The sequence below is a fragment of the Pomacea canaliculata genome, linkage group LG6, assembly GCF_003073045.1.
Source record: "Pomacea canaliculata isolate SZHN2017 linkage group LG6, ASM307304v1, whole genome shotgun sequence".
Classification (NCBI taxonomy): domain Eukaryota; kingdom Metazoa; phylum Mollusca; class Gastropoda; order Architaenioglossa; family Ampullariidae; genus Pomacea; species Pomacea canaliculata.
In genome coordinates, this window is record NC_037595.1 from 22991678 (window position 1) to 23012825 (window position 21148).

At 39.5% G+C, this 21148-nt stretch overlaps 1 protein-coding gene across 1 annotated transcript in view; it reads right to left on the minus strand.

Annotated features, from left to right (window-relative positions):
- Positions 1 to 21148, minus strand: part of LOC112566953 (adenylate kinase 9-like) — a 37699-nt gene that overhangs the window by 5299 nt on the left and 11252 nt on the right. Inside the window, 21 exon segments of the mRNA XM_025243382.1 lie at positions 1056 to 1273; positions 1583 to 1729; positions 2213 to 2414; positions 3422 to 3635; positions 3908 to 4126; positions 4421 to 4537; positions 5243 to 5321; positions 5323 to 5369; positions 5825 to 5893; positions 6947 to 7166; positions 7348 to 7499; positions 7660 to 7750; positions 7887 to 8086; positions 8933 to 9145; positions 9619 to 9746; positions 12046 to 12226; positions 12445 to 12503; positions 15212 to 15298; positions 15801 to 15881; positions 16702 to 16856; positions 17108 to 17338. Coding sequence (XP_025099167.1) covers positions 1056 to 1273; positions 1583 to 1729; positions 2213 to 2414; positions 3422 to 3635; positions 3908 to 4126; positions 4421 to 4537; positions 5243 to 5321; positions 5323 to 5369; positions 5825 to 5893; positions 6947 to 7166; positions 7348 to 7499; positions 7660 to 7750; positions 7887 to 8086; positions 8933 to 9145; positions 9619 to 9746; positions 12046 to 12226; positions 12445 to 12503; positions 15212 to 15298; positions 15801 to 15881; positions 16702 to 16856; positions 17108 to 17338 — 3110 coding nt within the window.

Sequence of the window (21148 nt, forward strand, 5' to 3'; positions counted from 1 at the left end):
CGGTAATATGGTGAGCAACTACCAATGCGGAGAGCAGTCTCTAATGCAGTGGGAAGGAGAACTAAGGCTGTCATGGCAAAACAGCCAGCTGTGTAAACAGATGCCACATGCAGAGACTTTAATGCAGTGACCAGTGACCAATACAATAAACATTGTATTGTCCAAAGGCACAAAAATATCTTGGGACAAATCACAAATCTTGAGACAAATATATTTCTCTCTGGATGTACACCTATTCATAGCACTAACTAATCCACAAATTAGATGAATGCATGTTCATCCATTCATCTACTTTTTGAAATGTCTTCACTCATGTGATTAATCCCCAGAAGACATAAGAAGTCATTCAAACCTACCATTTGTTCAAGAAACATCTCAAGGTGTAAGCCACAAGTTATTGTTACACATTCTTTACATTAAGCCTTTACTGCTTTATTTATTTTGCATCTTCTACTGTTTATGTTGTTATGTCAGTGAATTAGCTCTCACAGCATGGCCCTCCTGTTGTGGTAGAACCTTATACAAATGTATATTTTTGTAATTATTATTATTCAAAAAACAGTTTTTTCCCTAGCTTTTAACCTTCTTCCCCCACCACTGATATCATCCTCTATCTCTATAGTGTAAATAAACCCTAGGGGAAAGCTTCTTCCTAGCAAATAAACTAACCAACCAGCAAAGCAAAGCTACTTTCATTTGAGTTCTCGTTGATTTATTAAGCTTTTAATAAATGCCATCTTGTTAAATTTTGGATCCAAAGGCATAAACATGTGCTTATAAGTAGAGTCAGCACAGTAAATTTCTCTAATATAGAAAAAGCTTTTGTGTGTACTGCAATTATTCCCACTTAAGCATAATTGGAAAGCTTGATAAACAGATAGGACACCATTATTTTAACCCAGCTGCAAAAGAAATTATTGTCATAAACCCCATCAACTTACAATCAGAAAAAATTTGATATTTTCATTAGGAATCACACATTTGTATCAAGATATTTACTTTGCAAAAAGACTAGTGACTTTGCAAGTAGGTATCTGTCTAGGCAAGACACTGACCTTGATCAATGCGTTGCAAGTATGTCTGTATCTGTATAACAGCAGCCTGTACAATCTCAAGTGCACGATTCCAGATCATCCACTTGGACTGCAAAGCATCAATTTTCATGATGTTCATGTGTTCATTCTCATACCAGTCATGTACCTCTTGTTCTGCATTCTTGAATGACATTAGTTTTGTCTGTAATATCTGGGCACTATCATGCATTGGAAAAGTTCTGCAAAAAGGACAAGGACAATAAACATTACTTCCATGTAGTCTAGACAGCTCTGAAATAAGCTGCATACAGTAACAAGTAAAAATAGTAAGATGATAATGCTGTTAAACTCTGTTAATTTCACCATCCAAAACATATACCCTTCAAAATATTAAAAAAATAAATGGTTGCAGGTGACTTTAAGTTGGAGAACACTACAATTATGATCTCTTAACAGTTATTAAAACTACTTTTACAATTTTGGTAAATTTGGGAGATCTTTGTTTTCTACAGCTGATGAAAAGCACATTTAAGTAGAAAGTACCAGACCTTGCTGGTGATAGTCTGTCCTTGGTGCCTCGGACCATGACCTCATTACTGTTCATCTCCAACTCAATGACCCTAACAGGAATGATACTGCGCTGATTCATCAGGTCCACTTGTTTCTTTGTTATGGGATAACCATCCAGAACATAGCTGCCAACAAAAGTATGATTAACAGTTTTTACAGTATATCTATGCTTTAATAATTTTAAATGGTTAAAATGACACCAACTATCAGGTTTCATTCTGTTTCACAGTTTTTGTAGATAGTTCATATTTTAATTTTGTAACTATGAATTTAAAGAATTAAGTGAGAAAACACCACTTTTAATAAAGCATCAAACACTGGAGCAGAATATAACAACAACAACAACAACAACAAAATTGACAGTGCAATTTATCTTCAGGAGTAATCTCCCAAAATATGTCTGTGAGACGACATCTCTCCATTCATCTTTTCCATACATGTCTATTCCTCTACATGTGTGTGTTTCTCTTTCTGTGGCAGACAACCTTTTTCATAACTTTAAAAGAGATATTACCACAATATTTAACATTAAAGTCTCATTTAGTCTTTATTTTAAACTTGTGTCTTTCTTTAATTCTCAACTTTTTTGACTGTAGCCTAATTCTCACCCCCGTGTCTGACAGTTCATGTCCAGCAGGCAAACCTCCAGTGACTGCACCTGTAGTTCGTCTGGAACCACTTTCCCCTGATAAAGACACTGGTTCATTAACTGTGCCAATTCAGACTTTGGCTGTGTCTGAAGCACCCTTCGCATGGCCTCACCAATAGACAGTCGAACAACACCATACTCCTCTACAAATCGATTGGACACTAAAAGGGAATTTAGAAAAATAAAAATTTGTAAGACAAATATGAAAGACCAAAGTAATTAATTACAAATAATATATATATATGCACACACACATCATTCATGAAAAGGTCCTTATTTTAGCCACTTCGAAATTTATGTGAGTCAAGATTAGACAAAATAACAATTCTACTCCCCTATAATTGCTCAAAAGGGCTTTAATCCAGGACAAGAAAAATAATGCGCAAAGAGGCAAAAATGTGGTCACACTTCCAAACTCTGAATGGTGTGGCCTGTGCATTTACACAGATGAGTAACAGCGTTATATTGTTCACTCCTTTGTTATGAATAGTAACTGAACAGTGAAGGGTGCATGCACTCTAGATTAATGCAAAAGACAGCAGCACAAAAATGCAACAGGATGATAGAGGGGATGCAATACTTCCATGCAAAAATTATGCCCATATATTTGCCATGCAAAACATTAAATCATTTGAGGACATTTTCCAGTTCATTGCATGGCACTTGCAGCAAGCAATTCTGGAAGATTAGTTTGCAATATGATTCTTTGTCCCCCACTGGAACATGAGCTATCACTTGGAGTCTTGAGTTCATTTGCAATGTGGCTGTTCTGCATTTTATGACTGCTGTGTTTTTACGTCATTTCCTGACATGTCTTGGTATGCTTATAAATGTGTGCTATTTGCTATGTGTTATGTGCTGTGTACTACATGTTATGTGCTATGCACTCTGCACCATGAGCTTTGTGCCATGCATGATGTGCTGTGCTCTATGTGTTGTACACCAGGTGCTATGTGCATTTTGCATCTGTCTTTCTTTGTGTATTTGCCTTTCTTTTTTGCAAGCACATTGAGCCATCTGTTAAGTATGACAGCGTACAAGGTTTCAGTGTTTTTTATTGCTATTATTATTACCAACATCATGCTGTCTTTTCATTTAATCCCCCTTAACAATCATGATTGACTCCCACAGAAAAAGGATAATAAGGACTTGTGGTGACTTTACTCACAGGTTGTTTTGCCTGATTTGGGTGGCCCAATGATGGCAATACGAATAGGCACAACTGGCTTAGGGCTAGGTTGCTTCAGGTATGTCAAGGGGTTGGCCACGAAGGTGTCACGTGCTGACTTGGAGCTCAGGTAGTAGATGTGCTGTCTGTAGATACATGGGTAGCTTGCATAGCCCGGACCATTCATGGGTTGGATGCAGTCTCCTTCATGAAGCTGAGTCCAAAACAAAAAACTGTGCATAAACGATAGTCTTTGCTTCCTATTTCTAAAGCAATACATCATTTTCTTAAATATCACACAAGCATAAATATATGCATTGATAGGCCAAAGTGTACATCCAAGAACAGATAGAATTTTATATTTTAAAATAAAAAATAGATGTTAAATAAAAGTGAAAGTGATTGTTTAAAAATTTATTTTCTTCAGTTGGACCATATAAGGTGTTCAAAATACCAAGCTCTGTGGTGGTCACAATGAACTAATACCTTCACTGGACACCATCGGCCAAAGCAACTTGGTTGTTTGTATCCGGTGCGAATCATCTGCTGTGCTAGTTGCTCACTGATTGGATAAACACGCTCAAAAAGACTTTGTCGAAACTCCACGTAGGGCTTCAGTTTTTTGTTGAGGATGTAACGAACAATGTGATTCTTCCGGCCTGCTTCAATTATGAGCTTGGGGATAAGAAGTTCAGTTAAAGTTTCCTGAAAACAAGAATATTGTCCGATATCTATGTACATGCACTTCAGATTGTAAGCATGGGTGATCATATCACATACACATACAATCGCATGTGCTCACAGGCATACACATGTACATGTACATGAGAAAGAGGTATAGTGCATATTGAGAATGCACATAAATACATATGTACATACCTAAAATATTTCCAGAAAATGGACCAATCAGGAACAAGCCAATCTTCCATCTGTTCATCTTAATCTTTTATATAAAAAAAAAATAACACAACACAACAATGCATCAATGTGGACACCTGCCTGAACAGATTCCACTTTGCTGTTTTGATCTTCATAAGCCTCAGTCAGTTCATTTCGCATCCTCTCCATTGCATCCGGCTCCAGCTCCTCCTCTTCCTCTTCCTCTTCTGCTTCTGGCTGAGGAAGGTCAGAACATCATAATACCTGCTCCCCAATAGCAACCCTGTGTTCTTATAGAGAACCCCCATGTGGGTCTCAGTATACACCAATAAAACCATTTGTCAACAGTGCAAAGAATAAGTCTGGGTTGATTAAAAAATTATGTTCATTCATTCATCAACTTCTAGTGTAATTTATTCATTCATCATTTTGTGGTTTTGACTGCTCTAGAAGATTACCACTGTCACATTTTCCAATCTGTAATATATACCAATGTGTTTAACCTTTTTATTGTGAGATTTGTAGTTAAGAACATAAATATAATGTAAGCAGAGATCTGCTGAAATATGCTGCCTGCTTTAATGGTATATTGCCTATCACTGAAGCAGAAATGCAACTACACCGAGATTATGCCCTAGGTAATCAACTAGTATACAATGTATATCAAGTTAAAAGGACAGGCGTAGCTACACCAAGTTCACAACAATCCATTTCTTTTATGAAAGATAATATTTTTTCAGCAGAAGTTCAAAGTTGCTTACAAAGTCAGAAAGAAAATAAGATTCAGGTAAAAGTACAAAAATCTGGTGCTGGGTCTTTTGAGGAATCACTCACTATAACTTTTTTCTCCTGCTATATGCCTTGAAATACAAGAAACCTTTAAAGGTCTAATGTTGATAGTCTTGACACTTGCTGTGTCTCAAATCCAGAAGTAACACTTGCCTCAAATTCTTCAGCCAGGATTGCTTCAATATCTTCTTCCTCCTCATCTTCTTCTCCCTCCTCATTAGCTGCCTCATCCTTCATCCTCGTTATCAGAGTCACCCTCCCTGTTTGCTGCCTTTTCTGCCTGTCAACAGACATTTTCTTTTAAGTGTGTTAAATCACTGCGCTTCAGAGGGTGTAACTCTATACTCTACTGATATTGCATGTTGATAATTACTGCAGTTTTTATCAGTTGCAGTCCAAGAAGTGTTACGATCAATTTTTTATTTCATATTTTCTTTAAGAAAGTAAATATGTAGTTGATATGATTCTAAACTGAAGGAGTGGCTTTTTTCATGAACTTTATCAGCATTATGTATGGCGCATATTTCCCCACCTTAATCCCCTGCAAAAATATCTGGCTTTGACATCATTACAATCATCCCTGTTCCCTTTATTTTAGAAACTGAATCCATCAGAACTGTTCACAAAGATCTTACTAAAGAGAAAATTTCTTTTGATTAAGTAGAGTGAAGAATATCCCTTCCATTTTCTGCAAGAGAATTTCCTTAGCACCAGTCTGTTTGAAACTCTACTCACTGCACGTTCTGCTTGTCTTTCCTCCCTTTCTTTGAGGAGCTCTTCACGCCTCTTCTGTATTGCAGCATCCTGAGAGAATAAGCCATCACTGAATCAATCCGTTACATGTTAGTGTATGACAACATTCAGTAAAACCAATGCTATGAATAGTTAATGATGAAGCATGGTGCATATGATGCTTGAGGAGAGACTGCAAACATTTGAAGCAGCTTTTCTGTTTTATTTTCATATAAAAGAGCTATAAGACTAGACCAGCATGTTTCCCATAATCATCGTAAATTAAATTTTATCTTAGTTGAAAAGTGTCAAGGGATGCTAAGAGATGGTTAGCAGTGTTCCTGACTGGCCAGTGTAACCTTAATTTATAGCTTGCCATCTGCAGAGTAGCATAGCTTACAGAAACAATATAAACAGACTTGTCTTGGTCACGTTGAGAAAGCAGTGTGCCAGTGGAGCACTGGCTTCATCTGAGAATCTGTAAAATTCTACTAACAGTTCAACCAGTCTCAACAAAAGTGATGTAGAAGGAGGTTCATTCACTTTTGCAATGGCACACTGAGATCATTGGTCAACTTCTTCCACAAAGTTTGCAATTTTAAAGCAGTGGCTACATTGAAACTCTATGTTGCTGTTTGTAAACATCATCTGTCACACCAGTGCTCTCTACTTTCTTAGTGTTTTATCACTGTGCTCTGGTCATCACTGTACATTGCGGTGGTCTTGTCATCATTGTCTGCCTGTCATCACTGTGGTCTAGTCATCGCCATTATCTAGTCATCACTGTACGCTTGTCATCACTGTGCTCTCATCATCATTGTGCTGTGAAAGTTTACAGCATGATTTCCAAATCCAGAATGTCAGCATTTTGATGACCCCTCCCTCCTGCTTCAATGGTTCAGTGACATTTGACAATAATGCAGCCTATCGCACTGCCTTAAAGCTGTGTTTTAGACGTGCTGTAAATAAATGATCATTGTGCAACCTGACAGTTTAAGCATAAATGATTTATAAGATTTAGAACAATAAATCATTTAAGCCCAACTTGTGTTTTGACTTGCCCTGTAATTTCAAATTCCTTTAAAAGTTCTTTATGTAAAAATGATCACTATAGTACTGGCCCACCCTTTTCTTTTTTGCTTTATCCTTTTTGCGTTTTTTCTTTTCCAACATCTTGTCCCTCTTGGCACGCCATTTGTCCATTTTGGGTGGAAGAAGGCGGCCGATCACATCCCCATCTGATACACGTAGGATTATTGCAGCATCTGGAAACAATCCATTTTCACTCAGAAAGCGAGCCTCCTCGGGTGAACGTGGAAATTCTTCCAGAATAAAGCCAGTGGACCTGTGTAGATTAATGGTTATAAATTAAATAATGATTAACAATCTAAGCAAGGCAGTTTACTCTAAAGAAATCTCTTAAATATCTGTCAACTTTTTTTTTCTATACTGGAAACAAATAAACATTGGTAGTTGAAAAAAAGTTGGCATATCAGATATTTTTCTAAACAACCATAATTACTTACTTGAAAGGTTCTTTATGCCACCACTGTGGGACAATAGTCTCCAGGAACTCTGGTGCCAGTGACTCATTAGCTTCGAGACTACTTTTGATAGCTTCCTCCATTTCCGTCAATTCAACCTCTGCCTCTTCTGCTGTAGCATCTGTGGCTCCTTCCTGTCAATGAAAAAAATACAACCCGCAACCTTATGAGTTGTATGCAAGGAACAGCTGCCTGGATGCGAAACTGAAAAAATTATACTACAATAATGACATACATCTTGATTTTAAAGTGGCCACTATATCATAATAATCACATTTGATTTACATCACTCACCACAGCATCAGGAGAAAGCTTTACAGATTTATTTTCATCTTCTCCATCATCCTCTGTCTTTTCCTTCACATCTTCCTCATCTCCTGATTCACTGGAGGCAGGAAAAAGATGTTTCAATAAGAACTGCGCACATCTTATGTTCTTCAGCCAGGGGCTTTTATAAATTATTAGTTGCTATCTAGACATCAGCAGGAGAAAAGTGACTTCATGATGCAGCTATAACTTACACCTCCTCCTCCTCTTCTGCTTCCTTTTCTCCTTCCTCATACTTAGGTCCAATCTTCTTCTTGGTTTTGGCAATAATCAGCTCCTGAAGACGTTCCGTGAAGGCAATGTGAAAGAGACCCAGTTTTTCTGCAAGGTGACGTCCATGCAGAGTCTTGCCTGAGCCTCGAGGACCAAGAATTACAAGCCGCAAAGGAGGAGGCTAAGGGACAAGATCATTCATCAGTAGGGTCGATTTAAAAGTCAAGTTGCAAAGTTAAAGAATGCTGCAATTATGCACTAAGTGCAACGATGTTTAACCATTTTACTATAATCACTTGAATAATGTGTCTGTGACATCATGTCAGATCTTTGTTTACTGGCAATTTATTGGGTTTTTTGGAGGTTTTAAAAAATTCCACACCTATACCTTTGAAAAAGTAACATTATTAATCTATTTTTAATTTCTGAATAGTATCATTTTGACAGCTGAAAATATATTATTTTGTTTAAATTATCAAACACTTTATACTTTATAGTGTTTTAAAAACTCTTTCTTAAATGGTAAAGTGGTTTAAGAAGGGGAAAGTAAATGTGTGTGTGTATGTGCATTTCTAAATAAGACAGCATAGGAAACCACCAAAACCCTTTTTTAAAGCACAAAACCATATTTTACTGATACTAGTCTAGTCTTCAAAGTGTGTTTTTATCTGAAAGCAAAATTTACACGCATGTGGATAAGTCCAATTAGAAGCAGCTGCTCTGCCAACTGCAGTGAACTTTTTCTTGTCGTGGTAAATGTGATATTTACACCATTTTGACATGCCTTTTCATTATTAGAATATTGGAGAAACAGTTCAAAGAATTATTTAACATCAAACCAAAGAACTGTATCTAACACATCAAGAGTGGCCCCAAATCAAATGTGTTGAACACATCATTAAGTGTTCTCATACCAAACACATCATGAGTGTGCCCACTTCAAGGCCTAAGCCACACATAGTGTCACACAATGAATTAATGAAAATACAGATCTTAAGTCAGTATTTTTTGCCAAAACTTCAAATACCTGCAGTGGTTTGTCTTTACTTATATAGCTCAATGGGTTTTGAAGAAACTGGTCTCGGGTGTCACTGGATGAAAAGTAGTAAAGTTTTTCTCTGTAACGAACTGCATTCTCCGGGTCGCCAGGAAAGAGCACATTGGTCTCTTTCAGTGTCACAGGGCAGAAAAAACTAGACTCACCAAGAGGTTTCTTGGGATTTCTGCTGGGGTTCACTTCCTGTTAGCAAGAGACATCAATTTCACCAAGCAGATGAGGTTCTGCTTAAAGATATGTGTGTCAACATATTTGTGTGTCTATGTGCATCTACACAGATTTTACATACAGATAGTCTTTGGGTTATGAACAAGTTATGTTTCTCAGACTTTCTTGAATATGCATGTACAGTTTGTTATTAGCACCTGCTCATCATATATTTTTATGCACATGCACTTTCAAATACCATAAGACATCATAAGCATTATAACAATAGCACAATAAACTAGCTCCCACATTTATTTCTAAAATCTGCTTGTCTATCATTAAAACTTCTAAAATAATTGTGGTAAAATGTCTGTAAAAGCAGAGGTCCACAACTCAGATTTTCATTGACTGTCGTACATGTGTTTATGAGAATGTTAGACTAAAAATGGCCATAAACAAATATTTTTCATTCACCTATCCTCAGACCTCTCGGACAGTAAGGAAATAACAGCAAGATACCTCTGTATCTTCAGCCTCAGATTCTGCCTCCTCTTCTTCTTCTTTTCACCAGTGGCTTCCATCTCTTCCTCTTCCTGGTCTGCACTTGAATACGCCCCACCACGGTAGATCAGACCACCTGGAAAATGACACCAGAAAACAAAAGACATCACTTCCTGAAATTTATAATTTATTTAATCTGTTACCCAAATAATCAGGAGGAAACAAACAGTCAAATGATTAGAGTACTGGGGTGGTAGCTATGAAGCGAGGGTGAGGCGTTGCCCTTGAGCAACATGGGGAACGAGAGGACAATTTTTAAGAGTCTTGTTTCCAAAGTTAGGAAGCTCTGTCCAGTCCATTCAGATATTGTTTTACCCCTGGAGCCGTAGTTATAAAGCGATAGCAAAGATACTATGAAATAAAGAAACATAAAGTATTATCCCCAAGCTGTGGGCATAGCATTGTAACTACAAAAAACAAGATGCTTTTCATTGAGTTCCCCATTTTGTCCTGGAAGAAATGACTCACTCTTGCTTCATAACTACAGTGCCTGCATGGTCTCTGAACCCAGAGTCATTCTTCTTATTATAATTCCTTTACCCTACCAGTGGAGCATAGGGGCGCAATAACACCACGGTTCTGAGCATCCCTTTCTAGTTAGGACCATGTCATGCCAGCTGTCTCAGCCTTGCTGTGGACCGATCTCCTCGTCTGTCTGGGTCTCCCAACACTGCGCCTCCCCTGTGGGTTCCAGCCTAGAGCTTGTCTCGTTAAATTGTCGGCCAGCTTTCGCAAGGTGTGACCGTCCCAGCCCCACTTCTGCTTCTATGTCTTGGCTGGCAGGTTTTTGGTTGGTTCTCTCCCACAGATCTGGAATGAAGGGCTGGCTTTATTGGGATTCTTACATCATCATCTGTACCTTCATCTTTGCTGACTATGCTACCAAGGTAGGTGAAACGGTCAGTCTCTGTAATACATTCTCCATGTAGTTGGAGTGGGGCTTCTTGCTTGTTGTTGACCCGCATTACTTCTGTCTTTTTGATGTTGGTCAGGCAAATCATCGCTGCTTCTTCTGAGAGGCAAGTGAGCTTTGTATGTTCATGCTGCTGCTTGTGGGACAACAGGCTGATGTCATCCGCAAAGTCAAGATCTTCAAGTTGCATAGCAAAGGTCCACTGACTGCCCGTGTTGCTTTTAGAGGTTCTTCTCATGATCCAGTCTTTGACGATCAGGAAGATTGTCGGCAAGAGTATACAACCTTGCCTCGCTCCAGTCCTTACTGCGAAGGGGTCAGTCAGCTTTCCGGTGTGGATCACCTGGCATGTCAAGTCCTCACACAGCTGCTGGATGATGGCAATGAACTTTGGTGGAAATCAGTAGTGCTGCATCAACTTCCAGATGTCTTCCTTGTCTACAGAGTCAAAAGCCTTCTCAAAATCCACAAATGTGAAGTAGAGTGGCGACTGCCATTCGATGGACTGTTCAATAATGATTCACAATATGGTGTAGCAATATGGTCTGGGCATGATTTACCCTGCCGAAAGCCTGCCTGCTCTTGCCTCAGTTTCTTATCTAGGGCATTCTTTAGCCTCTCCAGGATGATTCTGGTCAGCACCTTGCTGGGAATGAGCAGCAGCGTAATCCTGCGCCAATTGCTACGCTGTGTCAGATCTCCTTTCTTGGGTAGCTTTACCAATAGCCAAGCTTCCAGACTGCTGGAACTTGCTCCTCCTCCCAAATTTTTTGCAGCATGGAGTGTAGCATCTCTGGTGTGGCTGTTGGGTCTGCCCTGAGTGCCTCTGCAGGAATGCCATCTGGGCTTGCTGTCTTGCCAATATTCAAAGACTTGATGGATTTGATGATTTCTGCCTTGGTTGGTGGTTTGGTGTTCAATTGGAGCTGTTCGGTGGCTGGGGCAATGTCCAAAATGGTTGTTGGTGGTGGCTGGTTCAGTATTTCTTCAAAATGTTCCACATCATATGGCCTCTTTCCCCACTGCCCCATGTCTCTTGTGAAGTGCATCGAGCTTGCCTCCATGTGGGGAAATGCTGGCCTGGCATAAAGCACTGATTCCCCCATCCCCCTAGTTCATCCTCAGCCCCTTTGCTCAGTTAACACAGCTGGATGATTACCAGTTTGAAGGTGTTTATCAAATGCCATTTGCCATTTAAAATAAAGGCTTGCACATTATAAGTACAGTTTGATATAGGTACAATGGCTTTAGCAACCACTGCAGATCTATTTGCTTCATATGTAAACGATGATCTGGTGTCCTGAAATGATCCCAGAAGTCAAAATAGAGAGTTTATCATCTGATTAAAAGACATCAGTGTGCTTGAACTTAATGATTTGTCTCAATATCTAACAAAAGAACGTATCAGGAACAAATACTATGCAGTTAAATATAGAAGGCAAGTTGAAAGAATGGAACCCACTTTCAATTCCTTGAGTGATCTCCTCAAGGATTTCCTCCAGAGACCTGGAGCAGATGTTAATTACAAGAGGCTCCAAAGATGTCCCACCAGAGATGATACCATTGACAGTTTCAAGTTCTTTGTCATACTCCTGTCTTTGCTTGTAATAAAGTTCCATCTCAGGCCCCTCAGGTATTTTAATCTTTTGTGACCAAAAAAAAAAATAGTGAGCATCAAATGCTATTCAACACATTCTGCCATGGTTTTATGTGATGCTCGTTTGCAAGTCAAGGTCTATGCAAGTATTCATTTGGGTTTTGCATTCATCTTCCTGTTAACCAGCTTGAGCTTACTTTTTGTAGGCAAAGAAGTGTGCTACACTGCAAAAGAGCATTATTCTTAATAATTTTGTTTACCTACCTCATCAGTATCCTGATCAACCAACACGTCAATAGCGCCCTCCATCTCTAAACTTGCTCCTGTTAAGAAAGTGAGATTAAGATTAAGCATTAATTTTCAATTTCTGGCAGAGATTATTTTTAAATTATTTGAAATATCAAAACTATATTAATCACTTCTAGATATTTCTCAAGCTAGTTTTACCTCATAAATTTCCATCAGAACTTGTGGAGAAATGCTGTTTGTCAGAAGAATGAAATGGCAAGAATATCTTTCACTCATGTTTTGCATTTACCACTTTCATATAATGCCAGTTTCATACACATTTTGGGCATACACATGGCAAGTGGTTATATCCCTTAAAGAAAAAACATTTCACTGCTATAATGGCTTGCACAGCTCATGTACGTTGTTCTATGCATATGTTATTATACTTCTTTTTGTTTGGGGATGTACATGTAATTATTGTTCCCACTTTACCTAATGAAATGACCAGATGCACTCTCAAAATTCTAGCTTTGTTCTGATCAATATACTTTTTTAATGTTTGTTGTTGTTTATATACCATTTGCAGATTTGCGTACTGTGCTTTAATACTCAGAAAGACTAAGAGTTGTGAAGAATGGTCATACACACACACACCAATCACATAATAGAATGCATATTTATAAACACAAATAATTGTAAACACGTATGCAAAATATATGAAGTAAAAGCAAAATGAATTCAGAAAAGACACAAACACATTAACTAAAAGTAAACTTTAATGCTCGTTTCATCGAATGTAAGTACATATGATGGCATTCACCCTGAAACAACAATGGACTCTTTGTTTTGAAGCCATATTATTATTCTTATATCTGTGAGTTTATTTTTTTTTCTCTGTAAAGTGTTTTGAGCTAGCCTTTATTGATGGCAAGATAATACACTATAGAAATTTACTTAATTAATTACAGATTAATATTTGGTGGTATTGGGTGTAGTGTTTCAAATCACTTAAAATGGTGCGCTAAAACTGCACTGATATTTTTTTTTTAAGTGAAGAGATAGATGGCAAAATACAGATTTTTGTCTTTTTCGAATAACTTGTATGCTTATTTGCTTGCATGGAATACTGACAATGCTGCAGTTTTTTTTGGTAACTGACATACATGTAATAGATCACCATACCTATATATTCTATTGCATTAATTGCTGTTTCTGCAGCTACTTGCTTTAAATCTTTAAAAAAATTTCTTCTACTACAGCAACACACATCTGGCTGCTTTTTAAACATACATTCTTGTTAAATGAAATGACCAGATGCACTCTCAAAATTCTAGCTTTGTTCTGATCAATATACTTTTTTAATGTTTGTTGTTGTTTATATACCATTTGCAGATTTGCGTACTGTGCTTTAATACTCAGAAAGACTAAGAGTTGTGAAGAATGGTACTGATACTGATACAAAAGTGTGCAAAAAACTTTACCAAAGAATCTTAAAGTCTGATGAAACTTTGATTAAACTGCACCATTTCTTTTGTAAAACTTCTGCACTAAGCTGTAGTTTAGCTTTCTTTTAGGATAATTTAACGTGGTGAATGGAGAATGTCAACAGGTCCAGTTCTAGGTAGTCACCAAGGGTGCAAGGATATGGTCTGCGATTTTTCTTTTAAGTGATGAAGTTTTATAACTGGTTGATTTGAAGTTTTTTATGGGGGCGGGAACGTGGCATTTGTTTTTATCTAGGACATAACACTGCCTGGCACCAGCCCAAAACATCCAAGAGATTAAGGAAGCATTCCACATTAAGTTGACTTGATTCAAAGTGTTTGTGATACTGGTTGTAGCCCCAGCAGCACCATGGTAAACTTCCTTTTTTAAGTTCTGATGACAGCTATTCTGAACCAAAATTCTGCATCTGAAACAATGATAAGCATGCAGCTGAGCACCTTTAATCTATCTCCATATGATTATTAAATCCAAGCCCTAGTCCATGACAGATCTACAGATATATGACTCCAAGTATAATTAATTTCACGGACAAAAACTACTGATTTTCTGTCACATTACTGAAGCATAGAAGTTAAAAAAAACAAGTTTCCAATGATAGGAGTCTGTACTGTGACCATGGGCGACCCTTGTGTTCAAAAAGAAAAGAAGACAGAAAGACACAAAAAGGGGAGAAAAATGGGTTTGATATCGTTGCTATCCTATCATGAAATTTTAATGTGTCTTTTATATTTTGTCTTTATCAAGCGGTTATTCCCCTCCCTGACCACTGATGACAAGCGCTGACAGGTACATCCTCAATTCCTGGTTTGACCAAGGAGCAAAAATGAAAAACAGTTTTAGCTGCTATCTCGAGTGATACTGAAATTGTCAAACCACCAAACAGCTGCATATTGTACATTTTAACCATGTTACTGTTTGCGGTCACATCCTACAACCCAACTTTTATATATCATGTTTGCATAGCTGGATGAAACTGAAACATTGCATTGTTAAAATCTATTCAGAAAATATTCCTTACCTTTCCTTGTCAGATGGAAAATTGAAAAATGATATTCCTTTGCAGTCTTCTTATAACGGTCATTTGTGCACTTAATTGCACTACAAAATGTCCCCATCAGATTTTATTTTAGTTTGGACATCTTCAGCAACGCTGGATTCTGTTCTTATGCTTGCAGAATTACCCAGTCAGTGGTCTGTTACATCAATCATCAGTTAATCTTTAAAATTTTGCAAGAGAAAGAATGAATAAAAATACAAAATGGCTATCGAAGGTTGACAAAAGCAGCTCCAGTACCTGGTGTTTTTTCCTTGGGAGCCACGTCTGTTTTTATTTCAACCTCCTCTATCTTTTCCACAGCTTTCTCCTCTATATTTTCTTTGACTAGAAACACAGCAAGGCTCACACTACATAACAAAAGCAGTTTTAGTGACACAGCAAACTATCAAATCACTCCCATGATCAGTGTTTGCTACTAAATCTTACACTTGCGCACACACCCACACACAAATGTGTTAATATATTATCTACATCAGATAAAATTATTTCATAAATAAAGTGTTCTGAAAAGATCCATTCCATGCTTAAAGTGCTATTAATGTTAAGCAGTCACTTCAAATTACTACACTGCACTGTCTGCAAAACAAAGACAGTCAAGGTGCCTGTCAGCAAACAATGTACATGATAAATGCTCTTTATGGCTACCATAGCTGAACTATGCAAACGTAATCAAAAAAGACAATTTTTTGCAGACACTAGCCAAGAAATTGTGAGCCATTAATAGATAATACAAAAATCTTGCAGACACATTTACAGAAAAGGTTAATAAGGACAATACACCCAAAAATAGCAAATCCAAAGCAACAGAGGAGAAAACGACACTAACCTTTTGCTGATTCATCTTCAACCTCCTGATCTTTTTCTGCAGGATCTTTTTCTGCAGGATCTTTTTCTGCAGGACTTTTTTCTGCAACAAAGTCAAAGGTGGAAGGTGTCAACAGAAGGTAGAAGGGGGGAACAGAAAATGAAAGAGGACAACAGAAGGCAAACTAGTTCAAAAGATGACAGTCGCCAGGGAGTAATGTACTAGAACCTGTACTCATTTGAGGTGGTGAGGGCCATGCCCTGCTCTACTTCCTCACTACCTCACCCTGTAAAGTCTGGTTCAACATCTGGGTTGACAAGGAGAATATTTTCTGAGCCACATATACAAGTATCGAAGCAGCTAGTTTTGAATTGCAATTGCCTCCAGCCTTAGATACCACTGCCTGGCTCCCAGGTTCTCCAGCAATTCCAAAGAAGCAGAGGGAAAAAATGACACTTCATAATGACCTCTTGAACTGCGCACATAAAACACTGGACTCTTGGCTCTTTGGTTAAGATGTTTTCTGTAAGTTTCTTGTGCCTGGGTACACCTTGTGCACTTGCAGAACATTCCAAAGTGTGGGTCCAAATACTTCAAAAGATTGCTTGCCAAAGAAATGTATAGACACGTTGAAAGAAAACTTGAGTTCAGCTAAAATTTGATAAATGTTGGGCAGATCAGTCACATGTCTGCACAAATGAAAAGCCCAGCACTGGTACTTGGCAGATCATGTCACCTGATTCTGCAGTCTATTAGAAATGTGAGCTCATACTTAAGCAAACCTTTAGTCCAAAGATGACAGCTATTCTACAGAAATATAAACACATTGTATGGGTACTTACTGTATGCACTGCAATCATTCATTGAATTTGCTAAAGAAAAAAAGACAGCAACCGCATATCATGTTTTCTCTGCAACCTGCCTTCATTTAATTGTCCGTCGTTAGCTTCTTGACCTGCCTCTTCTGCTTGCTTTGCCTTTTCTTCTGCTTGTTTTGCCTCTTCTTCTGCTCGTTTTGCCTCTTCCTCTGCCTTCCTCAACTCTTCAGCAATTCTTCTTTCTTCTTCTTCTTGGCGTCTGAAAAGAAACAGAAAGAATGATGAAATGCACACAAAAAAATTTCTTTCATGCTGCTGGTTGTTTATATCCTAATGCATTTAGTTCAAGTAAGAATTTAGAAAAATTATTTACCAAATACTGTTGATTGTTTCATGCTTCATACCTAGAAGACACCAATTAATTTAGAACTTGACCACTTTCATTTTCTGCTGCTAGAAAAACCAGATGCTACCAAGCCTGACCTAAGCCATATCTCTCTTGCTCCTTACCGTTTTTCCTCTGCTATCCGTTGCTTTTCCATCTCAGCCAGCATTAGACGCTCCTGGGCCTTGCCAACAATGTAGTCCCTGTTCACTGTGTAGTAACGTGTTGTCAAGAACATGCCATTCTCGCTAGTGTCGTTGAGCTCAATCACATCATCAGGCAGCAAATTTTTCTCAATACAGACATTCCATTGTTCTCGGGTGGATGGAAAGTTGTCCAGAATCCAACCACCCTTTCTGCAAGACACAGCAGACTATTCAGTTTTCCTTGTTTTTGCTGAGGAATGAGGAAGCCCTTTTTCTTGTTTCTTTGCTGGTTTTTTCTTTTTTGAATTGTAGGAATTCACTGATAATTAAGTAAAGCAGAGTTCACTGATTTGTGTGTGTGTGCATGCGTGTATGTGTGTGTTTATGGGCAAAGTTAAAACCTGAAAATCCACACCACCTGTCCAGTTCTCCCAAATTTTGCAAGAATGTTCCTGCCACCGTTTCAGTCAAGGACTATTTTTGTTTGGTATGCATTGCCTCAGAGCATGTTTATTATTTTATTTTCTCTATTTCAAGATTTTATCAATGACTCCAAATAAAAAGAAGGAGGTAGAGAAAGGGAATGAATGAGTACCACCGCAATTTTCATCCCCCCATTTTAGTTAAAATATCATACCCCCGTTGCCAAATGTAAGCTGTCAGCCTATCAAATTAGAGAAAGGACACCAAGAGTACAAGTATTTCATTATTTTGCTATACAGATATCACATCTGAATAAGTTTAACTCAAATGAAATAACAGATCAAAAGCTGACAAATAAAATCATGGTTGAAAGATTTAGCCACAGAAAAGATAGGTATCATGGTTAGTTGTGTTACATTTTTCCATTTAGCAGTTAAAGATTATTTTCCTACAGGACCAACTGCATTTGCTAATATTTGTTACTTCTGAGTCCAGATGTTTTGCTTAGCTTTTGTTGTGGTATTTACTGTTAATGTTGTAAGTAACTATTTTTGGGTTTTTAGAGCTGAGAGCTAACATTTTACTTAAATCTATCTATTCCTCTTCGTGCCTCAGGTTGCACATAAGGCCTCAACCAGAGTCCGCCACCGATGTCGATCGGCTGAAACCCGCTCTAGGTGACCCCATGTCCAGCCCTTTCCTTTCATCTCCCTTTCCACTGTTCTTCTCCAAGTTTCCTTTGGGCGGCCTCGTTTTCTTCGCCGTCTGGAGTCCATCGTAGGGCGACTCTGGAAAGGTCTGCGGTCTGCTGGCGGAGCACATGTCCAATCCATCGCCAACGCCTTCGTTGAACCTGCGTGGTGATGGACTCGGTTTCAGTTCTTCGGTGGAGTTCTTCGTTGGTGATGGTGTTTGGCCAAAAGATGTTAAGTATGCGCTGAGGCATCTGTTTTGGAAGACGTCAAGCTTGTTACTGATGGTTTTGGTCATCTTCCAGGATTCTGATCCGTAAAGGAGGGTGCTGATCACATTTGACTTGAAGATTCTCAGTTTGATCTTCTGGCTGATGTTTTTTGCCTTCCATGTGCTCCTGAGTGAGGCGAAGGCATGGCTGGCTTTCGCCAGTCGGGCTCGAATCTCCACCTCCGCATCCCCGGTGTTTGACATTTTGGACCCAAGATAGGTGAAACTGTCAACTTCCTCAATCTCTTCTCCATTTAGTTTGATGCCGTCTTGGACTCTGGCGTTCACTCTCATACTTTTCGTTTTCTTTGTGCTGACCTTCAAGCCAAGGTTTCCAGCTGTTTCTGAGAAGGCCTTTGTTTTTTCCTGCATGTCTTGGTGGCGGTGTGACAGCAGGGAAATGTCATCAGCAAAGTCCAAGTCTTCCAGCGTTGTTGTTGCTGTCATAGTCATGGTCCATCTGATCCCTCTCCTCTCACTGTCGGTGGAAGTCTTCATGATCCAGTCCATGGCCAGGATGAAGAGGAACGGCGACAGAATGCAGCCCTGCTTCACCCCGGTACTGACGTTGAAGGGGTCTGTGAGCTCCGTGTCACAGACAACCTGGGATTTGAAATCGCTGTACAGCATTGCAATGACCTGAACAAGTTTTGCAGGGACTCCGTAATGCCTCAGGATCTTCCATAAGGACTCGCGGTGGATGCTGTCAAAAGCCTTCTCCAGTCGATGAAATTGATGTACAGCGGTGTGTTCCATTCATTGCTCTGCTCCAGAATCTGTCGCAGAATGAAGATGTGTTCGGAGCAGGATCGCCCAGGACGAAATCCTGCTTGCTGTGGTCGGAGGTCTTTCTCAAGAGTTGCCGTCAGTCTTGACAAAACAATCTTGCTGAAGACCTTGCTGGTGAGGGAAAGAAGTGTTATGCCCCTCCAATTATTGCAGTCTCCAAGATCTCCTTTCTTGGGTAACTTGAAGATGAGCCCTGTCTTCCAAGCAACAGGGAGCTGCCCTGATTCCCAAACTTGCTTGAAGATTTCAGTCAGCTTGGGAGCTGTCACATTTATATCTGCTTTCAACATCTCTGCTGTTATTCCATCTGCCCCTGGTGCTTTGCCGCTCTTCATTGTCTTGACTGCTGCTGTCACTTCTTCCAGGCTTGGTGGGTCTGTGCAGATGTCAAGGTCTATAGCTGCTGGCTGGATGTCTGCAAGCTGAGGGGGATCTGGTCTGTTCAGAACCGACTCAAAATGTTCCTTCCAGCGCTGTAGTTTTTCTGCCTCTCCCTCGATGACATTACCGTTCACGTCTTTCACTGGCACATCACTGTTCTTAAACCCGTTGTTTAGCTGTTTGTTTATCTTGTACAGTGTCTTCAGGTCATTTTTACTTGCTGCATTTTCTGCTTCATCTGCCAGTTTCTCTATGTGGTCTCTTTTGTCGGTTCTTGCCATCCTCTTTACCTCTCTGTTTAGTTTTGCATATCTTTGTCTGAGTTGTTCTTTCAGGCGTTCAGATCTGGTGCTGTTGATTCTTTGTTTGGCTGACTTTCTCTCTTCTATCTTCTTCCATGTCTCTTCTCTGATCCACTGTTCTTTCTTTTTCCGTTGGAAGCCCAGTATTTTCTCTCCTGATTCCTGTAAGACTCGATTGAAGTCGTCTAAGGTCATCTCTTGTTGGTCTCCTAGTGCTTGGAACCTGTTCTTTACTTCCATAGCAAAGGCCCTTTCGGTGGCTGGATCTTTCAGTTTGCCGGAGTCCACTCTCTGCTGACGTGCCTGTTTTCCTCGTGATCGACGTAGCTTCAGGGAAACTGTGGCTATCACAAGAGTGTGGTCACTGGCAGCGTCTGCTCCTCTGTAGGCTCTAACATCTTGAAGTGAGCTCCTCCATTTTCGGTTGATGATGACATGGTCTATCTGGTTCTTTGTGGTCCCATCTGGTGATGTCCATGTTGCCTTGTGGATGTCTTTGTGTGGGAAGAGTGTGCCACCAATCAGTAGGTTGTTTTCTTCACAAAAGTCTGCCAGTCTCTCTCCGTTGTCATTGATGGTTCCGATTCCATGTTTGCCCATGACATGCTCCCTGCAGGTGTTGTCACTTCCCACCTTGGCATTGAGATCGCCGACGATGAGCAACATGTCATGGGCTGGAACGCACTCTGAGGCTGCTTGGAGCTGATCGTAAAAAGCATCCTTGTCTTCTGCCTCAGAGTCATTTGTTGGTGCATAGCAGGCTAGCACTGTCAGCTTGGTGTACTTTGAATGGAATCTTGCTCTCAAAAGCCTAGGTCCATAAGGCTTCCATTCCAGCAGTGCCTTTTCCGTTTTCTTGTTGAGGAGTAGAGCTACTCCTTCAGAGTGCTGAGCGTCTGATCTTCCTGAGAACAAGATGGTATGTCCTGACGCTAGTCTCCTCTTTCCCGTGCCGGTCCATCTGACCTCACTGACTCCCAGGATGTCCAAGTTGTAGTTGTCAAACTCTTTGACTAGTTGGAGCATCCTGCCAGTCTGGTACAAGGTCTGGACGTTCCAGCACCCCACCCTCAACTTTTGCCTCGGCTTCAGTAAATCCACTGTCGGGGCGCCAGCTCCCTTTCGGGTTTGGCTGTCGTCCGTCATTAGTCAGTCACCTGGT